The sequence below is a fragment of the Aythya marila genome (genome assembly GCF_965140915.1).
Source record: "Aythya marila genome assembly, chromosome: 10".
NCBI lineage: Eukaryota > Metazoa > Chordata > Aves > Anseriformes > Anatidae > Aythya > Aythya marila.
Genome location: NC_139051.1, coordinates 656,896 through 679,238, shown reverse-complemented (window position 1 = coordinate 679,238; position 22,343 = coordinate 656,896). Strand labels below are relative to the sequence as shown.

Sequence of the window (22,343 nt, the reverse complement as noted above, 5' to 3'; positions counted from 1 at the left end):
TTTGTGACTTTGTTTGCACCAAGTGTAAGCTGTTGATGAACAGAGAAGCTGGGCAGCGTGCTGCAGAGCAAGCGAACAAGGAGCATGACTGGTGGAAAAGCAGACAGGACAGTGAAAGTTCTTTCTTTCTGCAATCATCATTAATTATCCCACTGAAAACAGCTGATTCTACACACAACAACCTGCCAAACCCCACACGAGCTCCTTCCGTGTGCTGGGCAGTGGTGTCCCCAGCAGCTGCCCTTCTCCACGTGGCCGTCACCGGCTGCCCCACTGCCGTCACCCCTGGCTGAGCGCGGCACGAAGCCAAGGCCTGGGAGATGCTGGAACCAGGGACTGTGCCCACGCCCCCCACACTGAGACACTGCAGAGTCCTGCGCTCTGCTCCGTGCAGGGACCACGCTCCCAGATGTTAATAGGTTTAGTGTGGCCTGGCTGAGGGCCCCAGCGAGCAGTGAGCAGAGGAGGCCTGCAGGCTATGCCGAGGTAACATGCATGGAACAAGCACCGGGGAACTGATGGCGAATGATGGTGATGAACAGCTGGGGGAACCCTACTGAGGTCCTGGCTCCCAACAGCCAGTAATGAACCTGAAACGTTTTCCTCCATGCACTGAGCGCCTACCAAATTCTGATTTGACAGATCTGTTTTTCCCCTTTGTGAAGTGCCTGAAGGAGATAATGCACTTCCCTCCCTGGGGGAGCCAGGGGCTGCCAGCGGTGGATCGAACATTGCTGTCTATCGTCTCGAAGCAACAAGGTTCGTGGGAAGAGGCAGTATCTCTTACTGGACACACCAGTACAGCTGGAAAAGCAGGAAGGCTGTTGGCTGCTCGTTTTTGTCTTTAAACCAGCACAGCTGCAACAGCAGCACCACTCTGAAGTGCTCTGCGATGAGAGGGGCTCTGCAGCGTTCACCCAGTGAGTTTTGTTTTACCTCTTGGTCCCTGGGCACCGAGAGCCACTTCACAACCCTCTTACCTCAGCAAGCGCTTCTGCTTCTAGAGATTTCTGATCTCCGAGACTACTGTGTCTAGTCGATCCACAGGTCGATCTCAGCGGGTGGCCATCAGACAAGGCCTTCCTGTCTGGGAAATTGATGCTCCCTGCACTGCCGAATGTCGCCATTCTGCGCTTTTCGGGGCTCTCAATCCTGCCTCTGTTTAGAGGTATTTTGTGGGGGCTGCTAGGGCAGGCAGCTGCTCGAGGAGGAGTGTCTATGCCAGGACCCATCCCTCGGGGCGGGCTGTGGGTGTCCCCCCCGCTTCGACGGCGAGGGATAGCTGCGCCGTCAGACCTCAATCTCACTCTGCAAAGAATTCATCACAAGACTAGGTCACCGTCCGTCAGACAGAAGCATCTGGTTGCATGCTGCAAGACAATCTCTCAGCTCTGAAAAGGCAGATCAAACCGAACTCAAGCCCTTCAGCTCCAGAAGACTAAAGCAAGAGGTGAGACAGACATTTTAGCCAGTGCCAAGAAAGAGACAGCATCGACAGCATTGTACCTTTTTAGTTGTTAAGATCTACATTAGCAATCCACACGAAAACCCCTTCCATGCTCACATTATTCCACAGAACACAGTGGAGCTTTCCCTTCTGTCTGGCCTGCACCACACACTGACTTGTCCCTGCACGTGACCGTGACCACCTCTCTGTGTTCGCAGGAGAAAGAGAGTTTCCCTACCGGCCCATGACTCCGCCAAAGCCGTAGTCCACGATATGATCTGTTGGCGACTGGATGTCGTTCTTTGAGGAGGCTTTGTCATCCAGCAGAGGCCCGCTGCTCGCCTCGCTGTCTGCCTTCTGGCTCAGGCTGTCGGAGAAAGCATCGTCCCTGGGGAAAAGGAGAACCCCCTCAGGTTGGCATGTGCAAAGGATCCTGAAACCTGCCTAGAGGCAGAGCAAGTGGTGAACAACGCCAGGTACGTGCACAGGCTAAGACCAATATTACACCTGCATCGAGCAGCTTTGAGCAGTCAGTGACAGACGGGGTCTAGGCACACCAAGTGCAGTATTTACTCTTTGTCTTTACCAGCTTGCACTACAAACAATCTACAGCCAATATGAGAACAGATACAGATTTCTCACTGAAGTCATTAAACCTGGGAGAATCTGGCCACCTGCTTAGGTAGCTAAAGACAGACCTTGGGTAGGTAGGAGATTTTGACATCCTGAGTCTACACACTGCCTTTACTCACATGTCTTGCACCACGATGTACTGGTGGGGTATGAGACCGTCCACACCGTTGTGCCTCCCTTCCCACCAGTCTTCTGAGGCCCGATGGTACAGGAGGAGTGAGGCCCCCTTCTTAAAGGACAGCTCTCGTGGAGATCGCCCGATGTAGTCAAACTTTGCTATGGCTTCAATCTGCTCCACTTCTGCAAAGGAGAGAAGCACAAGCAGGAAAGTTCAGTACAACCATCACGAGGGCACAATAAATCCTAGAAACAGCCACCTCACCTGAGCAGCTCTAATCCTGCTGCCCCAGCTTTCCAAAAACACCCTATGTGGAGTACAAACCACCTTATTTTTAGACTGATCAATTCCTTTTGTTCTTCCAGCCTTAGAATTTCTCTCTAACTCACAGACTTCCAGCAGCCACAAAAAGCTGCAGACCAGATGGGGAGCAGCTGAAATTTCTCTGTGTGCATATGGCATCCTCGACTGCATTCATATTTTCTTCCAACAAAGTAATTTCTTTGGTTACAGAATCCCATTATCTTCCAGATTGGGAACTTGTCAAGCCGTGTCAGATACAGCAATCAAAGCCCCACTTACCTTCTCTTCAATTCCCTCCCTTATCCTGGAGACAGTTTGGCCTGAATTATTGATGAATAACGAATCCCCTTTTGGGGATCCCCACAGAAACGATGACACCAGCTCTGGCCGGGCAGCTGCTCAGCACCACAAACTCATTCACATCTGCAGACCCTTCCCAGCTCTCTACCTTGCACTTTTTTCCGATTTAAGCTCTACCAAATGCCAAAATTTTACAAATTTGCAGGATTTACAAACTGGGAGCTCAGGGCCTAAATTTCAAGAGGGCCGAGGCAGGACTTCTCTTTAGGAGCTCGGTGAGCACGTGAGGAGCTCTGAGCCCCTGGCCCAGGGCGTCACAGCGGGAGCTGCTGGCGCACCCCAGCACGTGCCTGGTTTGCATTTAGCTGCCCACAGAGGGGCACAGCTCTTCTACAGATCTGTTTCCAGCTGGGAGCACTGAGCCCTAGAGAAACGGCTGCAGTGACTGACTGCGAGGCAGAAAGCATTTCTCTCTGGATGGGAAGGGAGAGATCTATGCTCACTTCCCATCCAAGGCTGAAGTAAGAAATCAGGCTCCACCACCCAGCCAGCTCTAACAGCTAGGAGAGATAGCCTAACTTCATTGTCTGAGGTACCCGATTGTTTTTAACCCTCATGGGGACTTAATGAGGCTGTGACACCTGCTAGACAGAGCAAATTAGCCCAAGTTGCCTTAGATTTGCCATGCTCTCATTAAAAATAGGGAAGATTGATCTGTTACATCTGCCTCATTGCTGAGCCATGGGCTCAGTGTCAGGATGCACCCCTCTGCTCCGCTCAGCCACAAGGTCTGCAGAGGGGGAGCCATCGGAAAAGGACGTGGGAAGCACTGGGTCTGAACCATACCCTCTTCTCCATCTGAGATCAGACAGGTTGCTTCAGCAGATAGGTTTTCCAGGTTTTCCTCAGCTTAAAATACGAGTCTGCACCAATGCAAACCCCACAGTGCTCGGGACCGCCACCACAGCACCAGTGCAGAATGCTCTCTTGAGGACAAATGGTGAAGGGCTTTCAGGGCCCTGATAAGATATTGAGTTTCACAGCAGGGAGGGTGCACGAGGTGAGGAGAAGGAGGAATATGGAAATTCACAAAATAAAGCTCCTCTTCTCCACACTTGCACTACAGTTAATCACCCAGAAACTCCAATCAGAGCTATTAATGTGACCACCCAGGCATAAAATTGGCTAAACAGCAGCTTGCTCTCCCCCCTTCATCTTCTCATCCTCACGGCTCCCGTTTGTTCCTAGCATGCAGAAGTGTGGAGGGCCTTTTTTTTTTTTTTGTGCCTTGAGCTGTCTGACCCCCTGTGTTAGCCAGCCAGCCCTCCTGCCACCCTGGTGAGCCTCAGGACAGCACCAAGATTTTGTCAAGGGCAGGGGGCGAGGGAACAGCAGGCACCAGGAGAGGCACACAGCGAGGTGTCCAGCTCCACAGCTCTCTTCCAAGCAGCAAGGCCCCACAATGAAAACACTACCATGTGGCTGCACGTTTGCTGTCCCTCCGCAGCACCAGCTCAGCTGCCCCCACCCTGTGCCGGAGCTGCAGGTGCCCCCAGGGCCCAGGCAGCCCCTCGCTTTCCTCTGCTTCGGGCACCGCGTTTTGTGACGAACGCACTTCTTGTCCGACACTGCCAGCGCTCCATTTCCATGCTCGCCTTTGTGATCCACGTGAGCTTCCAAGCTTACCGAGAGCTATGAAGTGGCTCGTTTACACAGACGTGTGGGCAGGCACCAGCTTACAGGAAGCTGGGCAGGAGCCTTCTCCAGAGTGCTGTGGGATACCGACACACCCAGCCGCAAAGGAGCACAGCTGGGAGCAACCAGCTCACAGCACGTCCTGCTCTGCCCTCCAGAGCCAGCTCCACAGGTCTGACATGAGCAAACATGAGCACACGGATACCAAAGGAAACAGAACTGACTGGGAACAAAACCAGGGTGCAGCAATCTGAGTACAGGTTCTTTCTGTTTGTGCCAGGAAGATGGCTGTGTGAAAGGGTATGATCCACGGCCTGACAAAGTCAGCAGACTGCCTCTCTTGAACAGACTCTACGCGGGGCTGCTGAGCTCAAGTTCTGTTCCCACAAAGCATCCCAGGGCCTAGAGCAAGCAGAGTTGGTCCCCAGGCACAGGTAACACCCATGGCTCTCCCCGGCTCTTCTGAGCCATTTCACATGGCCAGTCCTTACCAGCACACAGCATGTAAGGAAAGACAACGAGGAGAAGAGAAAAAATCATACATGGTATTAATGGCATCTCACAGAACAGCTGCACAAAGCCAGCCCCTGTATCCTCCCACAGAGTCAGACTGCAGGGAAGGTCCACGCACATCCTGTGACAAAAACCTGTAAGTAATGTTGGTGTGCATAACCAAGCCCACAGGCATCATCCCCCACTAACGCTGGGACGCCAGTCCAGTTTAATGCCATTTAGGGCACGGTGCTTCCCTGCATGCATAGCTCTTCCAACACGGACCCAGCTCTCTGCTGCTGCTGCCTGTGCTTACCGTCATCACTGGTGTGTGGCTCCGTGCCATTGTCATGGTCAACTTCATCAATTGTGCCTGGCTCGCTGTGGGGGCTGTCACTGAAATAAAATACACGGTGCTTTAAAGGAAAGAACGAGATTCTGTTCTCAATACAATTAGCAAAATTAAGTTCAGGGAAAATCTGGCCCCAAGGAGTTCTGCTTTTCATTTTTGTAGGACTGAGATACTCATTTTAAATCACAGCAGATCTCTGGACTTGCTTTGAGAACAGCAGACACTTGTACCACAACCTTCAGGCCCAGAACCTCATGTTCTGTTGCTTGTGCATCTTACTCATATTTGGCAGAACGAATCAGTGTAAATAAGAAGTCAAGTTTTCCACTCACTCATTCACAATGATTTTTAGCATTTTATACTCAACTCTTGCACACCTAATTTGTGATGTTTAACAGAAGTAGATGTAAAAAGGCATGCTGCTTCTGCAGAGAGAAAAATTCATCCCTGTGATGAGCCTGGGCTCAGATGTCCTGAATATCAAGTCTGAGCTTCCTCAAGCCCTCTTCATAGTCCATCCTCTCAGGGACCCCCAGAACCCTTCTCCTATACTCATGTGAGCTGGAGTTAATTCTCTGTCTACAGGGAATCAAGGCAAAGCCCTGCATTTTGGCACAGCTTCACTCTTAATTTACATGGCAAGATACCACCAAGGAGGGGAGATGGCTTTGCTAAGTTCTGCAATGCATGAAGTTCTGCCCCCGCTCCTTACCAGTACTCCTCCCCTCCAGTCATGCACTTCTCGTAGACAGGTCCTTCCAGCTCCCTGTGGCTGGGGAAGATGCCCTCGTGGTTGATGATGATGGTTTTGATGACCTCATTGACATGGGCCTGGCAGGACACCGGATCCTGCCCGTCTGGAATGTGCATCAGAGTGGGCCCGAAGCAGATGGCCAGGTTGTAGGGATCCATCATGTTCTCATCGCTGTACTGTGACAAGCTGCAAAAACAAGTGTTAGGGAAGTGCAGTGCCCACCTTCCCTGTCAGCTCAGAAAAATCTCCCACCAAACTCCCCATTGCCCAAAAATCATCACTGAGTTGCACGTCCTCCCTGAACGCACTGCCACAGTCGGGCAAGGCTGAGGAAGAAGCAAAATACAATGCTCCAAAATAACTCATGCAACAAAGGAGGGGAAGCCTGAAAAAAGGCAGACACGAACAACTTAGTGAAAGAGCGTAAAAAGAAAGAGACTCACTGATTGAGGAAAGCAAAAAGGTATCTCATGACAACGATGACAGCCCGGGGCAGAGTGATGATGATCTGCTGAATCTGATGCACTCTCTCGGTGGGATTCTCAGTTTCTGGAACACACAGATAGAAAGCACATCTTGAAACCTTCCTAGGACCAGACAACACAGCAGCAGAGGGACTTGTTCCAGATCTTGTAGCCTACTATCCAAGGATAACAATAGTGCTTTTCCCAGTTTGATCCATGGGTTTGGCACTAACAGCAAGTAGAGAAGGAGGCATACCTATCTTCCACAGATGAATTCATACGTATAGTCAAGGTTTAGCTTACACAGCAAATAAAGACATGTCCACGGCTACATTTTTAAAACGCCTGCTTATACATTTAGTCAATTCCTCAACAACTACCCCATTTCTCAAAAGCTTCAGTCAAATATGGCACTGGAAAATTGTGCCCTGTTTGGTGTTCTAGTCCAGATTTTAAAATGAGGTTTTTATTAACTTTACTCCTTCGTGGGTTTACCCACCAGGTCCTCCTCAGCTCTTCTGCTTAAGTCTCCCACTGGCTTTAATAGAAATTTAATCCGAGCTGGCACTCGGAGATTCTCCTCTCCCCTCCACAGCAGCGCACAAAGCCCAGAGCTGCTGAAGGAAAACAACTTCCTTCTGCTGGAAGGAGGCTGATGTTACGCTGCCTTGCTTTCAGTGCCAGACCCCTCGCTCAGAGCCCTCTGCTCACCCCCAGCCTCGCAGGGAGCAGCCCAGCACACGCCCAGCCCCAGGGCCCGGCCCCACGTCCCAGCACGGGGGGCTCGGCGCTGCCGCTGCAGCTGCTGGCACCACACAGCCCCCAGGGCTACTTTTTTTTTTTTGAAGCCCGTATCTGCTCAATATGCTGCCTAGATACTTAATCCTTCAGCTTCTATTTGACTCAAAGCAGGCAGGGCACCAAAGCTTTCCTGAGACCAGCCTCGGATGCGTGGAACAAACCACACCAGCGGAGAGCTGCTTGCTGCACTGTGCTGCTTCAAACTCTGACACTTGCTCATCAAAATAAAATTCCCTGACAACACGTAGCTGGGCTGCCGCTTCTTTGAAAATTCTGAACAAAATCTGGCTTCAGCTCAAAAATCTTTATAAAATTCCACGCTGGAAATCTTTTCCTTTTGAAGAATGCATTTATCCCCTGTAAATGCTTACTGGGCTCGCTATTTCTTCAGTTTGGTTTTACTTAAGAATACATTTGTTTAAAAAAAATCAAATAAACAAACACTGGATAAAAACTACAGCGATAGGTATCTGTTCTGAAACCCAGAGGAACAACTTGTCTTGAAGCACTTGCCTTTTTTCACTTAGCAAAATGCTTCGACTGGCTGTAATTCAGAGGAATTAATGGAGCAACCATCAATCACTTTACAACACAGGCACACCCCTGCGTGAACCTTTGCAAACCAAGTGCCTTTTCTGCCCATCCATTTCTCATGTGCATTTGAGGAATGTCTCCATGTAAACTCTCAGTCCCCCATCCAGTGAAAGGAAAAAAAACAGCCTTTCATTTGTCATCAGCAATGCCGGCTTCCCCGTCCCATAAAACCTCTCAGCTGAGTTTAACCTTCCCCCAGGAACCGGACGAAACAATCTCTTACAGCACGGACGGCCTTTCACTAAGCAATGGTGGGGCACCTATCACACAGCCTGTATTGGGGTGACAGAATCAGAAGCAGTCGAGTTCAGGTTATCAGTGGGAACGTGGCACCTTAAAGCATTTTAAAACCATCCTTAATCTAAAGGTAGCAACAGCAGCAGGAAAAGAAAAGAAACATAAGAAAAGGAAGTGCTTTGTTAAAACAAATTTTTAAAAAGAAAAAAAAATAAAAAATAAAGAGAATGGTAGGAGAAAATACTACCCAGAAAGTGAACTGATTATGTTTGCAATGAAAAGCTTCCAAGAGCTTAGCAAATTGTTCAGACGTTGAGTGCTGGAGGATGGCCCCAAAGCACAAGCCTATCTGCGAGCACAGATAGCCACATCGCTGAGGGCCGGGCACACCTCCTGGCACCAAAGGGGGCCCGTCCTCTCCCGCTGCAGACTGCACCCCCTCAGGCTCCACTCCCTGCTGCAGAGTCCCTCGGGTGTGCAGCCGGAGCCCCCTCGCCAGCCAGACTGAAACTCCTTGTCTGGGGCACGCGGCTAGCACAGAGCGAGCTTCCCTGGCTTTGCAGGTGTGCAGCACTGTTTTACACATCAAAAGTGAAAGGCGACAGCAAATTTCCTAAAGCTACTTTATAAAACAACTGTTCCTGAAAAATAAAAGCACATTCTTCTCCTCCTGGAACAAGCTCATCCTTGCGTCATTCCCCTCCAGATATCATCTGTCTTTTTTGACGTTGCTCAGTCTCCAGCAATTCAGCACGGTGACATTAAAAGGGGGAGGGAGCACCGAAAGCCAAACGAAGGACTCGGCACGTGTTCACCAGCCACCTCCCCCCTCAAGCTACCCCCAGAACGGCACTCGAGCCCCCAGGCACCCCCAGCACATCTCTGGTAACATAAAGTCATCCTGCAGCCAAAGTGCACAACACCCTCTTCCATCATCTCTGAAGCATCGAATTCATTCTGCCTTCTTCCTTTGCCCTAGGGGAGCAATTTCCATGACTTGCCAATAAATAAATGTCACCACTACAAGGTTCTGAGAGAAATAAAGCCCAGCTGGGATGTTTGTTTCTTCAGTTGCAGAGAAATGAGTGGTGCTGGGAGCAGAATTCAGGACAGAACAAGAAGAAACCAGGCTCTCCCCTGAAATCAACCCCAGACGTTTCACAATAAAAAGCTCAGCTTCCACCTCTGTTCACATCCCAAAGCAGTGTCTGTTTTTCCTTGGGACAGGAAAACCAAACAGCAAATACTCTGAGAACAGCTGACTGAGGGAGGCTGAAACCAATTGTGCAGACCTCACACCACTGAGAAGCTTTTTGAGTAGCCAATGGCTATTTCACCTCTCGTGTGTTTAGCAGAGGACCCTGAGCTAAAGCAGCAGAGCCCAGCTGGATCCCAGCAAACACAGCTGCATGGCACGGGCTGGGAGCACAGGAACGTGTTGGACATGCAGAGGGACCTGTGCAGGAAGCTGCCCGCTATGTTCAAGCAAGAGACCAGCAAACGTGTGTACAGCCCACTGGCCTAAGGCTGAGGGTGACTCTTGGGTGATCTTCATGGTGCTAGGAAGATCTCAGAGGAGCCACAGCCAGATGGTTACCTCCCGCTCACCTTCACTGCTGCTCGTGCACATCCTTAGTGCTTTTTCCTCACAACTTCCATTGGAGCCCTACAGCCCTCCTCACAGCATATGCTGCAGAACACTGCTGTATTTGCCCCCTGTTTCTAGCTTTCCTTGTCCCACCTATTCTTCAAGAAGTCACGTCACATATACTTACTTATAGTAGATATCAAATCTTGAAACCTTTCCTTAGGAAAGAGGGGGTTTTCCAGTCCTCGGAAATACAGCTTCAAGACTCCAGCCACTGAGTTAATGTCACGTTCGTTTTGATCATCAGCAAGGGGATCTTCACCTGCCCAGTTATAAATAAAAACAGTTTTTGTTTCCAGCTTTACCGTCAAGTTGGACTAACGCAGCAAGGGTTTTTCCTAATTCAGTAGAAAAACAAAATCAGTTCTATTTCACCATTTCCATCCCAGTGCATTTTTGCATTTAAGACAACAGCTCGGAGAGCTGAACAGATCTCAGTTACGGCAGGTGAGCCCCAGCAGACAGGCTTGCCTAGCGTGCCTCTGGAACAGACCGAAGAGTTCTGGATAGCGCTTTATCAACTTAAATCTAGAAACAGCTTTCAAAAGCTACGGGATTTGGAAACTGATTCCTCTAACTGGATGTGCAAATCCTCCAGTCTTTGGCAATCCCACCACTACCTTCTTCACTGGCCTGGCCACCTTCACTCTGACCCTTCCCAAGCTGCTCGAAGCTCAGCGCCACAGAGGCCGCTGCCCTCCTCTCTCCGACACCCATCTCACAGCCTCAGCTGTCCTCTGTGACAGCAGGATCCCTCTGCTCCGACTTGCCAGCCTGACACCTCTGATGCTGTTTTCCCAACAGAACGATCAGGAGCTCTGTAACCCACACTGCCACCAGACACACGTGGCATTGCTGCTCCTTCTGTGCCAAACCACTGCAGGGAGGAGGCAAAACCCGCGCAACCCCCACGTGATGACTGTACTCCACCAGCTAGAGCACTGCATGCCATTATACCACATGAATATTGTTGAACCACTAAACATACACTCAAAAGCAGAGAAATAATGTTCCCACCTTCTCTGATACCCTTGCTGTCCTTGGAACTGATGAAAGTTCCTTGAAAACAGATCCCCAACAAACTATGTTATGGCTCTCATCTGAGGCTGCCGTGCTGTTATGTAAAGGCTGGGGAAAGGATTTCTGCACCTCCCTGTTTCTGATGTTCTGCCCCTACGTGACTCTTTGCTATTGCTGGGGATACATTGCTAGGGTATCTAGAAGAAGAGAAAACCTCCTAGCTTCTCTTCACAGGAAGGCCTTTAGCACGGGATTTACACAACACGCAGTGCTCCAGGCCAGCACACCGACACCCCCAGGGCACTGTCTGCCCCCCAGAGCACAGGCAGGGGGGTCAGACCCGGCTGTCCCAGCTGCACCACACACCCTGCCAACGCACCTCTTTCAAAGGAATTCTTGATGTCGTTGACTTCGACCTGGGAGCCAGGAACTCTAAAAATACCCTGCTGTTGAAGGCCTGGAAAAGAACAATTAGTTTGACAAGCTTTACCTAACTGCCATGCAGCACCTTCTGGAAAACAACAGCAGAAACTAGAAGTCGATGCTCTCAGAGAAAAGGGCTCCGAGAGCAAGAAGGGGACCGAGCAGGCTACCGAGAGGCAGTTCTGCTCATGCTCTCCAACCATGGCCACCTGTATCAAAGTGCCCAAAGAGCTCCCGTTGGCCTGGGGCCTAAGCAAACAATTTAACCTGAATAAGTACTAACAAGACCTACATATTTGTCAGTCATGCAACGTTACATCACAGTTAATACCATTGTAATTATAACCTGAGCCCATGTAGCAGGGGCTGAGGGCATCTATTCTGCATTTCACTGCTAACTCCAGTACTTAATTACCTGTACAGGACGTTTCTCTGTTGATGCTCCTGCATTAACTTACCATACAAGTTGATGTAACGAATGCAGCTTTCTACTACGAGTGGAATAGCTTGTCCTGAATCCTTCAGGAAAGAGAAAAAAGTAAAAATTAAAAAATCTACTGGTGGATTAATAACATTGCACCGAAAAAGCATTAAAGATCGCAAAAACAGAGATTTGAAAAATCAGTGCCATTGAATTTAGTAAGAGAAAGAGGCAAGAGAAGGAGGCGTTACAAACATCAAGCCATCTAACTGCTCAATACACTGGGTGCGCTCAATTATTGACAAAAAAAAAAGCTTTCACTAACGTGTATGACAAAGACTTGCTCACTATCTGGTTGAGATAGGGGACTGATGCAACTGGATCACAGCTATTCCATTCCAAGGGTGTAATGCTGAGTCAAAATAAAACTTGCGCTGCACCTGTCTGATTAAATAAGCTTCTAGTAACAGAGCTTACAGCAGTATTTCTACCTGAAGAAAGAGCTATTGTCAGCAGATGCTGAAAAAAAAACACAAAACAAACACACCACAGTGTGTGAAATGAACTGCCTGCGCCTGAACCTACAGTGGGTTCTGGCTTTTCTTTCAAAGCTGCTTCCCGCACGGAAGGAGCCAAGGGGAACGTGAGCTGTGCCTGCCTTCCTAAGTGGATGTTTGTTTTCCTTAGGGGCTTTGTTTGGCTGTTTTTTCCAGTAGAGTACAGTTGCATCTCTCTGCTTAATTTGCTCCGTCTCACAGACGGGCCTCCAGTAAATACCTGATTTCTTGTTCGCGCATTCCTCCTTCCTCTGAGAACACAAAAAAGCAGCAGAGCGGGAAGAAAAGAAAAGATTAAGCAAGGATGAGTTCAGTTAGAGGTAAGTATCTGTTCCGGAGGCCATGAACGCTCAAATGCAATGGCAGCTTAGCAAAGTCCAACCCCAGCCGTCGGGCCGCCCGCCCTCCCTCCCTCCCCAGCCCCGTGGGCACCACACTGCACCCAGCCCGGCCACCAGCGGCCCCTCGGATTTCCTCCCTGCCTGCACCACAACCAGCACCCAGCACGGGGGCACCAGCAGCCGCCCAGCCCCGTGCCGGGCCCTGGGGCCGTGCCCCTCGCTGCTCCCGGAGCTGGCACAGGGCCCCCTGCACTGCAGCTAACTGCTGACACTGAGCAGGGCTCTGAGTGTGCTCTTTGAAAAATCAGTTCAAACACGGAACCACTGCAAGTGTTAAAGGGATTCCTGGCCTGTGTGCTACTTGGGACAGGGCACTGCTTATAAATACTGCTTTTAGGCTTATGGTTGCACTGGAAGAATAAACCAGAGCCAGGCAATGCCTACGAGTTTACCTAATCCAACGTTTTCCTACTGCTGCTTCCTACAGTATTGCCGTTAAAACTTCCTTCACGGCAGGCCTAAAACTGCACACCTGGACTGGCACTGCTTCCTGCAGAAATCCCTCCTGTAGCCAGATAGCAAAGTGCGAGAGGACCAGTGGGTAGGCAACTGGATGCATCCTTTGGGCCAAATCTCTTCACCCTGCTCCCCAAACCTCTCCTTTGGGGTAATTTCCTGGGACAAGCAGGGCCAAAAGCCCCTTTCACTGGGACCGTGCTGTGATCAGCTGAGTTCATCCCCACTTAGATACAGAAAATACACTGGTCAAGGTTTACCAGGGCTGTACAGTATCAGCGATGGCTTGGAGGGAACCACCCGACAGCCGTTCTGCTCCAGCACTGGAAGACAACCTTACGGCTCCCTGACCGTGCGGGGCTGGAGCCCAGCAAGTAACGGGCACATCCCTGGGAAATCCACCTGAAAAATGTGTTTAACCATCAGTGGTTTCCCAGCCTCAGCTCTACAGGACTGTCAGAAAGCATTTTTCTGCACCCTTCCACGCCACCCTCTGTTCCTTGAGGGCCGGCCGGGTTCCTCTCGCTGTCTGAGCTTCTCCCGCTGCTGGCAGTGCCGAGGGGGCTCGGGGCAGAGGCTGCAGCTCTGCCCACCGCCCCGGGTCAGACCTCTGCCACCCCCGGGGGACCCCCAGCCTCCCGTCCCGGTGTGGGTGTCCCGGGACAGGCCGGGTGAGGAGCCGCGGGCGGGGAGGAATCGTCAGGGGGGCAAAGCGCACGCTGGCCGCGCCGAGTGGGTGCAGGCGGAGCGGGGAGCCCCCGTCCGAGGAAGGAAGCAGTCAGCAGAGAGGACAGGAAAGCCACCATTACATTCACAGCGTTCATAAACTCTTACTGTCAGCCAGCGAGTACCTTAATGAACGTTTCCATATTGCCGTTAAAGAGTTTATGATTATAGACTGAGAGAGGCCTAGGTCTCCTCATTTTCTGTGGCTTAGGGGGAAGACATGGGGGCCTGGGAGAAAATGGAACAAAAGAAATCAACAAAACACCAACATAAATGCAATGAACGGGTGAGATCTCAATGGTTATGACTGAGAATAAAAAATAAACCAAACAGAAAATCCCCACTGCGAGGGCTCGGCACGGGCTCCAGGCACTCTGCGGCCGCTCCCCCTTCGGCTGACAGCCCGAGGAGCTCGGTGTCACCCTGGGGACGAGCCCTTTGCTCACCCCGAAACCCTGCCACGGCCCGGGGCAGGCAACCCTGGCGCTAACTAACGTTGGACCCCCTGCCAGGTGACCTTGCTTTCCAGCTCCCGAAGGCCAAGCTGAGCTCGGATGCGGTTGGAAGGCGCCTGAGCGTTCAGCGGAGCTAACGCGGAGTCAGCCCGGAGCAAAGTCAGAGCTGTTCAGTGCAAGCTGTGCGTACGTTCAAGTCAAGGTCAAGACTGCATTCAAGAATGCATTCGAATTAATCTCAATAAAATAAACATTTAGCAGCAACAAGCCCACCTGCCTGTTACTTTCCATCCCTCCAATCTCCCGGTGTTTGCCTGTCGGACGGGCGCTGCGCCCTGCTGCAGTCACACAGCACCCTGCTGCCCTGTCCTACGGGTGTGCTGAAGGCTCCTCGTCTCCAGTGACAAAGCAGTAAGCATGCCAGCAGCCTCAGCCTGAACGAATGACGGGGGGTCAGGAATTTTCTTCACGCAGAACTGGCTTCACTCAGGCCAGAGGATAACGGGGCTGCTCGAGGCAGCCGGCGGCACTGCCCTCGGCACCCCCAGCCCGCAGGCACAGCTCTCCCTCGCTGTGCCGGCTACCACAACCACTGCTCCTGTTTGAGCTAGTGCATGGCACGACATTTGAGAAGTAAGATGAAGGCGTTGGTGCTCAGCAGGATTTTTAACACCTGCCTTCTATTTCTACCACGTCAGCACTCTGTCAGCCTTAAAAAGCACAACGAGCAGTTACAGCGCTCAGCTGCTTCCTCGATGTATCCCACACAAACCAGTCGGGCCTTGGAAAACCCTGGGACAATCCCACTTATTCCTAAACGGACCCCGTTCTGCTCATAGATTGTCCAAAAAAGGTCAGTGGGAAAACCTCTGTAACTAACTTGTCTGGGAGACATTCCCAGGACTGTGAGTGGTCTTCAGTCCCTCTGGCAGGCGTTCACGAAGTTGCCAGGGATCCAGGACACGAGCAAAACTGCGAGCCCAGACAACACCCAAGAGCAAACCCACCCACACTTGTGCAGGAACAACGGCAGGCACCCACATGGGAAGCGGCGTGTCCCACCCCCAGCAGCTAGGGGCTACGGGGCTCGGTCTGAGGGAACAGATCCCGGGGACCCTCCAATGCCAGCAAGAGCTGGGGACACCTCCTGCTTCTGGGAACACAGCCGTGGGCATGCGTAATGCTTTAGTGCTGAGATCAGGGGTCTGGAGGGCTGCTTCCATTAATTACAATTACATTTTGATTTCTTCTTCTGACAACGAAGGACATTAAGACTCAAGTACACAGATCTAGAAGAGGGAGAAAAATAGCAGAAATTCTCCAAGCGATTTCTGATCTGTCCTCTGCCCCCGGGCTACACCAACATCTGCAGAGGACAGATGATGACTGCAGATGAAAATGGGTGCTAGGAGCCTTCATGCAAAAGTTCTTGCAGAGCTGAATGGACACATACAATTTGCAATCCTTAATTAAAATAAAGGATTTGACTGTGCACTCCTATAGCTTATAACCATTCCTCCAACTTTACAACTCCTGGTAACTGAGGAGCAGACACGAGGACTGCCCAGTGGAGCGCCCGCATGACTCTCAGCTGAGCAGCCATGTGTGCGAACTGAAGGCACCCAGAGCTTGCTGCGCTGTGATCTCCTCTCGCTGGGTGATGCCCTGGAGCCAGGCAGCTCCTCGGGCTGTTGTGACCCAGCCTGCAGTGCTGCTGCACAAGGAGGAGATTGTCTCGTGTTTATTTTCCTTTGTGAAGTAAAAGCAAATACTGAAACAAAAGCAAACAGAAGCAGCAGGGAGTCGTGCCATCATCCCTCATGTAGGAGGCTGTTATTCATTCCTCTGATTGTTCTGGCCTGCAACACACAGCACCAGGCCACAGGCACCCACTCCTGAGAAAGTACTCGAGCCAGTTCTGTGAGATTTTACCCAGCTGGTTCGGTGTGCTTTCATCTGCCAGCTCTGCAGACAACCCTGCCTGCTGCATCCAGAGGCCCCGAGCTCAGCTCAGCAGCCAAGCACAGGCAGACACTGCGGCGCTGAAGACGTGAGAGCCCTGGGACCCTCTGGGGAGGCAGTGACACAGGGGGGGAGCAGCTGCCCTAACTGCTGATCTGAAGGGGCCTGTGAGAATGGGGCTGCACGGAGCCAGCCTGCCCAGGGCACCCAGCAGTGCCACAGGAGCTCTCCCAGGACGCACAAGAGCAGCTCCTCGGAGCATCCTGCTGCAGCGAGACATGAGGCTGCCTGGGTTTCTCAGCCTGTCCCCACTCTCTTGCCCATGGCAGGCTCTGTCCCAGTGGCACCTCCCCACCTTGTGCTGGAGCCCCACCGGCCCTGGCACCGCTCTCAGCCTGGCAGCAGCAGCACAGCCCAGCTCCAGCCAGGAGGCAGCAGGCCGGGGCACCCGCTGGCCTCTGCCCTCTGCCCAGGCAGCCTCCTTCCTGCCTGGAAAGGCAGCCCGGTGACCAAGCCATCACCATCTGCTTCAGCATTTCTCACGTGGAATGTCTGTTGTTTTTTTTTTTTTTTTTTTTTTTCTCCTGGTATTGCAGATTTAATTAAACGCTGAAATAGGATTGTAAAAAGATGATGTAAAAAGAGGCTCAAAATGTTCTGGGAAGATTTTTGCAGGCTTTGCTGGCCCATGTCTTACTGTTAGGAAACCAGCACACTCAGAGCGAGCCACTAGAGCTCTGTGGAGATGCTTTATGGACTGGACACAGATCAAAGCCTCCTGCCTGTTACATCCACCCCTAGCAATATCTCCTGCTGTAACTGGATGAAAGTCTAAGAATAAAAACACCCTCTGTGCTCCTGGGTAAAGAAGCCGGAGTTGGGAGAGGTTTTCAGGAGACGTATCAAAGTCCTTAAGAGAACAGGGATGGCAGGGAGCAGGTGGGCACGCTTGTATTGCTCTGTCTGAACACAACACAGCCTCAGCTGTGCCTACAAGACACTGTAGAGCACTGTGCTGACAGAGCACTTCCAGGCACTTCCAAGCCAGCCAGCTAGAAATTACACTGCAGCAAAAACAGGGGCCTGGTCGTCATCACCCTAATTACTCCACTTCAGGCAATGCAGCCGAGAAGCAGGTCAGTGATCGGGAGAGCCTGGGTTTGCCTGCCCTCCAGCCTGCCAGCACAGGGCAGCTGGAAGATAGCTGACTCTTAGCCCCACCAAGCTGTGTCAGCAGCCAAGGCAACCACCCTCCTCCTGCCAGCACGAGCCAAAGGTCCTTCCCAAAAGCAGATCAAATAGAAGAAACTTCTCACCTGGTTGTTCCGCATTCTGCTCTTTCACCTACAAAAAACCATAAGTTTCCATCAAGTCTGCACATTAGTCACCAGAAAATGGCTGTTCAAACAGAGATGCACAAGCATTCCCGCCCCTGCTTCTGGGTCTGTAAGCCCTGAGTTAATTGTTTGTGGCAAAGCCGAGTGAGCCTGAAAGCCCTGCAGGTTGCAGGAGGTGCCGAGCTGGTTGCCATGCGAACCCTTCCCTCTAAGAGGCACGTTACAAGTCCAAGGCTCAGTCACAAGGGGGGGGAAGCATCTTCTATTCCCACTGACATTAAAGGTTTATTTGCAATATGAAGCTCATCTTAAAAAAAAAAATAACCAGATGCACCACAGGTCCTCTGCACTAAGTGCTCATTTACACTAGCTGGGGATTGGCCAAATTCGAACAGGAAAGGGGGAGTCTGATAAGGGCTGAAGCCCCCGGGGAGGCTGCTGAGATTAGCCAACTGCCTCGTGGAGGACCACTAATAGCAGCTGAATACAGCGGAGTAATTCTGCTCCTTGGCTTTTCCTATGAGATAACAGCCCATCTAATCATAATCAGGCAGGCGCTCTTCTGGCTGTCAATATTCTCATTCCCTTCGTGTATTTTTAGTGCTTGGATTTCATATAAATGGCAGCATATTACCAGTGATAAGATCTGTTCATTTTTTAAAGTATTTGTCAATCCACTGAAAAAACTAAACTCGTTTCACATGCTGTTTATTTCTCCCAAGGCCAAGAAAGCTGATTTATTCTTCCTTTTTCTAAGGCACATAAAAGCAAGCATTTGGCTTCACATGCCTCCTTCCTGTTCTCCCTTGGCACCTGCAGAAAGCAAGCTTGCAGCCAATTCCTCGCTGAAAAAGCAAAGAATTCCACACAAGTGTTTTGCAAACCCAGATTTTTTCCTAAGGAGAATCAGCTCATGCTGAAACACAGCATTCTGCATTTCTGGGCTAAGCATTTGCTGAATGTCTACGTAGCACGACAATCCCATGGCCTGGAAGAAATTCAGAAAGTTTCCATGTGAAAACGTTCCACAGCTGCTTTTGCACAGCTCCTGGAGTATTAAAGCAACTGACACCACACTCTTCCTCCTAAGAAGAGCAGGAGTTCTTTTGTGTGGGAGGGCAGGACGGTGACCAAGTTAATCTCAAAGAGACGATCACTTCTTGCACCGATCCATAGGAGTCTTAGCCCTGTATCTTCTACACAGGGCTGCTTCCCCTGCACACTACCAAAGAAACTTAGAAAAAGAGTAATATTCCATGGAAATAACTATTTTGCATGTCACTAGTTAAACTTAGAGTAGCAGCCGAACATGGAGGCCATCAGTCACCCAGGGAACACAGAGGGCAGGTCAGATGGGCAGATGAAACCTGATTTAAAATCACTGCTCGTGGTGGGACATCTCCCTCTGAACCTAACTCTGCAACTCACCTTCCCCAAGAGTCTGCTTCAGCAAGTCGTGTTTAGCCTGGAGCTTCGTGATAAGATTACTGCCGTTCAAATACTCCTTAAATTTCTGGAATTAAGAACAAAACAAACAAGGTGGGTTAAGTCTCCCAGCAAAAATCATCTGCAATTGATGTACACTTTTGCCTGGGGCTACTGACAGGGCCTCGGAGCTGTCAGGCTCTAACAAATGAGGCGTCAGATGCACCGCAGGATGGAGCACGCTCTAATCACTTCTCACTGCCCAAGCCCCAGCCCTGATGATCTTATTAGCCCAGTCTCCTTGGTGCTGCACCTCCTGCCTGGGAACGCGAGGAGCTCCAAAGAAAAGAGTTCAAAGCAAGCTTTCTTTTGTCAGGCTTCTGAGAACAGGCTGGAAAATCAAAGAGGTTTTCCCTGCACTGACAGGGGCTTTGCCTTTGTGCATGCAAGCGATGCAGCAGCGAGCACACCCAGTGCAGCCCAGCCCTGCCCAGGCAGTCAGGCAGTGTGAGCTGGGTGACACAAACCGTGCAGCGCTGCTTGGTGGGCCACTGTGAGCCTGCTGTACGCCCAGTAACACCCCAGGGCAATAATTTCATGGAGGAGTAAGGGAAACAGATGTAGAAAATGAAAGACAAAAACATGGGAAAAATCACAAATTCTTGCAAAATTTATCAAAAACAAGCACAACTCTAAACTGCAATGATCCCCCTCCCCTCGTAAATCGGAATAATAACACTGCTAGAGAAATTAGCAGCTTTCCTATGTGTACATACTTATCACAAGCCTGCTGCCCAGTTCTGAGCCACTCCTGCTGGCTTCTGTAAGCTTTTGGTCACAACTGGTTGCTCCAGTTGCTCCTTCAAAATCAAGGCAGACATTGAATTGTCATTCCCTGTGCATTGCCCTGCCACTGTGAAATGCATTCCAATCCCAAATCAGACAGAAGACAAATACTTGAAGAGACTGAATTGGTTCTTGCTCTTCACTAATGAGCATTTAAAATGGGACTCAGCCCTAGCAATTAATGCTTTGTGTCCTGTATCACATGAGATGAGACTCACTGTAAAATAGAACATCTCAGTTTCCTGTTGGTTGGCTCTCCTCTTGGCGATGTTTATTTTACTCATGTAGGTCTCTGAAGCAGCTGATTTGACCGACTCAGTGGAGCGACTGTGCTGGAAGGCATCTGAAACATCAAAATCTTCCACTGTCAGCATGTCCTGCAAAGTCTGCATTGTGGCGTCCAGAGTTTTTCGTACCTATCAGACACAGAAGACAGCATGTTCTTGAAGCAGACTGGAAAACACCACACTGAGCCAAAACAACTGGCCAACAAGCAGCTCATCCTGGGCTCACTCATGCATGAGCCGCAAGGGGAGCCCTCAGCACCGCCACCGACGGATCCCAAACCCAATCCAGGAACCCCCCTGCATCGTGGGCTGAGCAGTGCTGCCTGTGAGGCCGCCCACCAGACCCAGAGCAGTCCTTACCTCTTCGTTCTCTATCTTGAGGGTGGCCAGTCGCGACTGCAGCTGGTGGTACCGCATCAGCAGCTCGGTCTGCACAGGCTGCTGGGCGCTGACCTGACACACCTGGGGCAGAGCCATGCCAGAGACAGGAGAGGATTCAGTGGGTCACGCACTGAGCAGACACACGCATTGAACACCTACACGATTCTCGCAGCTCCTCACATCCCCCAGGGCAGCGTGGCCCAGTTTCTACGCAGCAGTGCCCTGGACCTGGGCCAGCACAAGGCATTCTTACCCAGCATTTTAAAGCTGTGCTCTGAAGTCTCCCAATTACAGCAGGTAAATCAAAGCCCCGCTTTACAAATCTGTTGGGCAGTTCAGCTGAGGATCAAGCCACAGGCATTCTAATTGGGAAAGGCAAGGAGCAAGAGGCACGCTGAAAGGAGGAGCCCTAATGAGCTAAATGTCTCATTAAGAAAGGAAACATGAATAGCAGCATGTGAAGACAGAACAGAAAGGGAAGGAATAACGTAATGGCGATGGCAGAGAACAAGAGAGACCCAGCCCAGGCCAGGCTGCGAGGCAGCCCCACAGCCCCGGGCAGCAGGCACAGTACCTCGTCCCCCATGTGGGGCTGGAACTCGAACTTGAGCGGAGGGCAGAAGACCTGGTTGCACATGTCCATGATGGTGTGCTTGTCACTGCGCGCATCCAGGTTGTCCACGGCGTTCTCGATGATGTCCAGGCCCTCGTGGCGGGAGGTTTCCAGGTTGTACTCTGCAGACAGGTAAGTCCTGAACGTCCGAGCGAGGCTGGCGTGGAACCCCAGGTCACAGCACTGAGAAACACAAGCACAGGTATCACACAAGCACTGCCATCCCTGTTCTGGAGGGTCAGGCACACATTAAACACACAGAAAGCAGCGTACGGCCCAGGGAAACGCCAGCCCTGTTGTACAGGGATACGTTTAATAGCATACTGCAATACTACATGAAAGGGCCAGGAGAAGACTGCAGGAGAACAGGCACCAGGGGTACAACCAGCCAGATGGTGCGACCTTGTGGGACCTTCACCACAGCACTGGGGTTTGGTGGCCTTGGTTCTGCAGAGAAGGATGCGGGTGGTGCTCAGGCAGGACAGAGTTAAAAATCAGGGAAAAGCACGGTTCTCCTGTGCCCTGCAGGAGTCCCCAGAAAAGAAAGGGCTGGAGGACCCACACCACGGACTGTCCCAGGGCATTCCTTCTCGCCCGGGGAGCAGCCCTGCAGGTACTTTTTGTGCAAAGAAACCATTCCCCAGGTTCTCACGGACAGACGGTGCTCAGGCAGGGTGGCGCTGAGAAATGCCCTGCAGCATGTGCAAGCCCTTCCAGCCCGGCTAGGGAGCTGCCTGCCTCGCTCACCATGGAGCAGTTTCTCGTGCATAACTGATCGTTCTCACGTTCACCTCGGAGAAAATGATAAAACTCTGAGCTAATTGCCTCATGTACAGTATTTTGGCAGCAAAAGCCTGTTTTTAAACTCTCTTCTCAATATAATTGAGTTTGGCATGCTAAGTATAGCACCAGCACGGGGGTTTGCTGCTACGAATGCATAATCACAGCTCAGCACAACCCCCACTGCCAGTCCCCAAGGGAGCCGGGTGGGAGCCGTGGCACAGCGAGCCCCTGTGCCGCTGGGTGCGACCACCAGCCCCTGCCCACGGCACTGCAGCGGGGGCACAGGCAGGCCCGGAGAAGCACCCAGGGTGTGGATGCCAGCAGCAGCTCTGCGGGGAAAGGAGGGGCACGGCGAGACAGGCAGGAGGGCTGGGAGTAGGAGGAGAGCAGCGCAGCAGGCTGAGCCCTGCGA

General features: G+C 51.3%; 1 protein-coding gene across 2 annotated transcripts in view; it reads right to left on the bottom strand.

The window, feature by feature from the left end:
- The window catches only part of SRGAP3 (SLIT-ROBO Rho GTPase activating protein 3), a 94,417-nt gene that overhangs the window by 2,076 nt on the left and 69,998 nt on the right, over positions 1-22,343 (bottom strand). Inside the window, exons 7-21 of one of the 2 annotated variants that reach the window (XM_082768351.1) lie at positions 21,110-21,331; positions 20,515-20,616; positions 20,086-20,283; positions 19,025-19,109; positions 17,576-17,603; positions 13,968-14,070; positions 11,740-11,800; positions 11,238-11,315; positions 9,966-10,100; positions 6,538-6,643; positions 6,053-6,280; positions 5,305-5,384; positions 2,200-2,380; positions 1,686-1,835; positions 981-1,308 (exon numbers count right to left, since the gene is read on the bottom strand). In XM_082768351.1, the coding sequence (XP_082624477.1) occupies positions 981-1,308; positions 1,686-1,835; positions 2,200-2,380; positions 5,305-5,384; positions 6,053-6,280; positions 6,538-6,643; positions 9,966-10,100; positions 11,238-11,315; positions 11,740-11,800; positions 13,968-14,070; positions 17,576-17,603; positions 19,025-19,109; positions 20,086-20,283; positions 20,515-20,616; positions 21,110-21,331 (2,085 nt within the window). The remainder of the gene's footprint in view (positions 1-980; positions 1,309-1,685; positions 1,836-2,199; positions 2,381-5,304; positions 5,385-6,052; positions 6,281-6,537; positions 6,644-9,965; positions 10,101-11,237; positions 11,316-11,739; positions 11,801-13,967; positions 14,071-17,575; positions 17,604-19,024; positions 19,110-20,085; positions 20,284-20,514; positions 20,617-21,109; positions 21,332-22,343) is intronic. The other variant, XM_082768352.1, reaches the window with a different exon arrangement.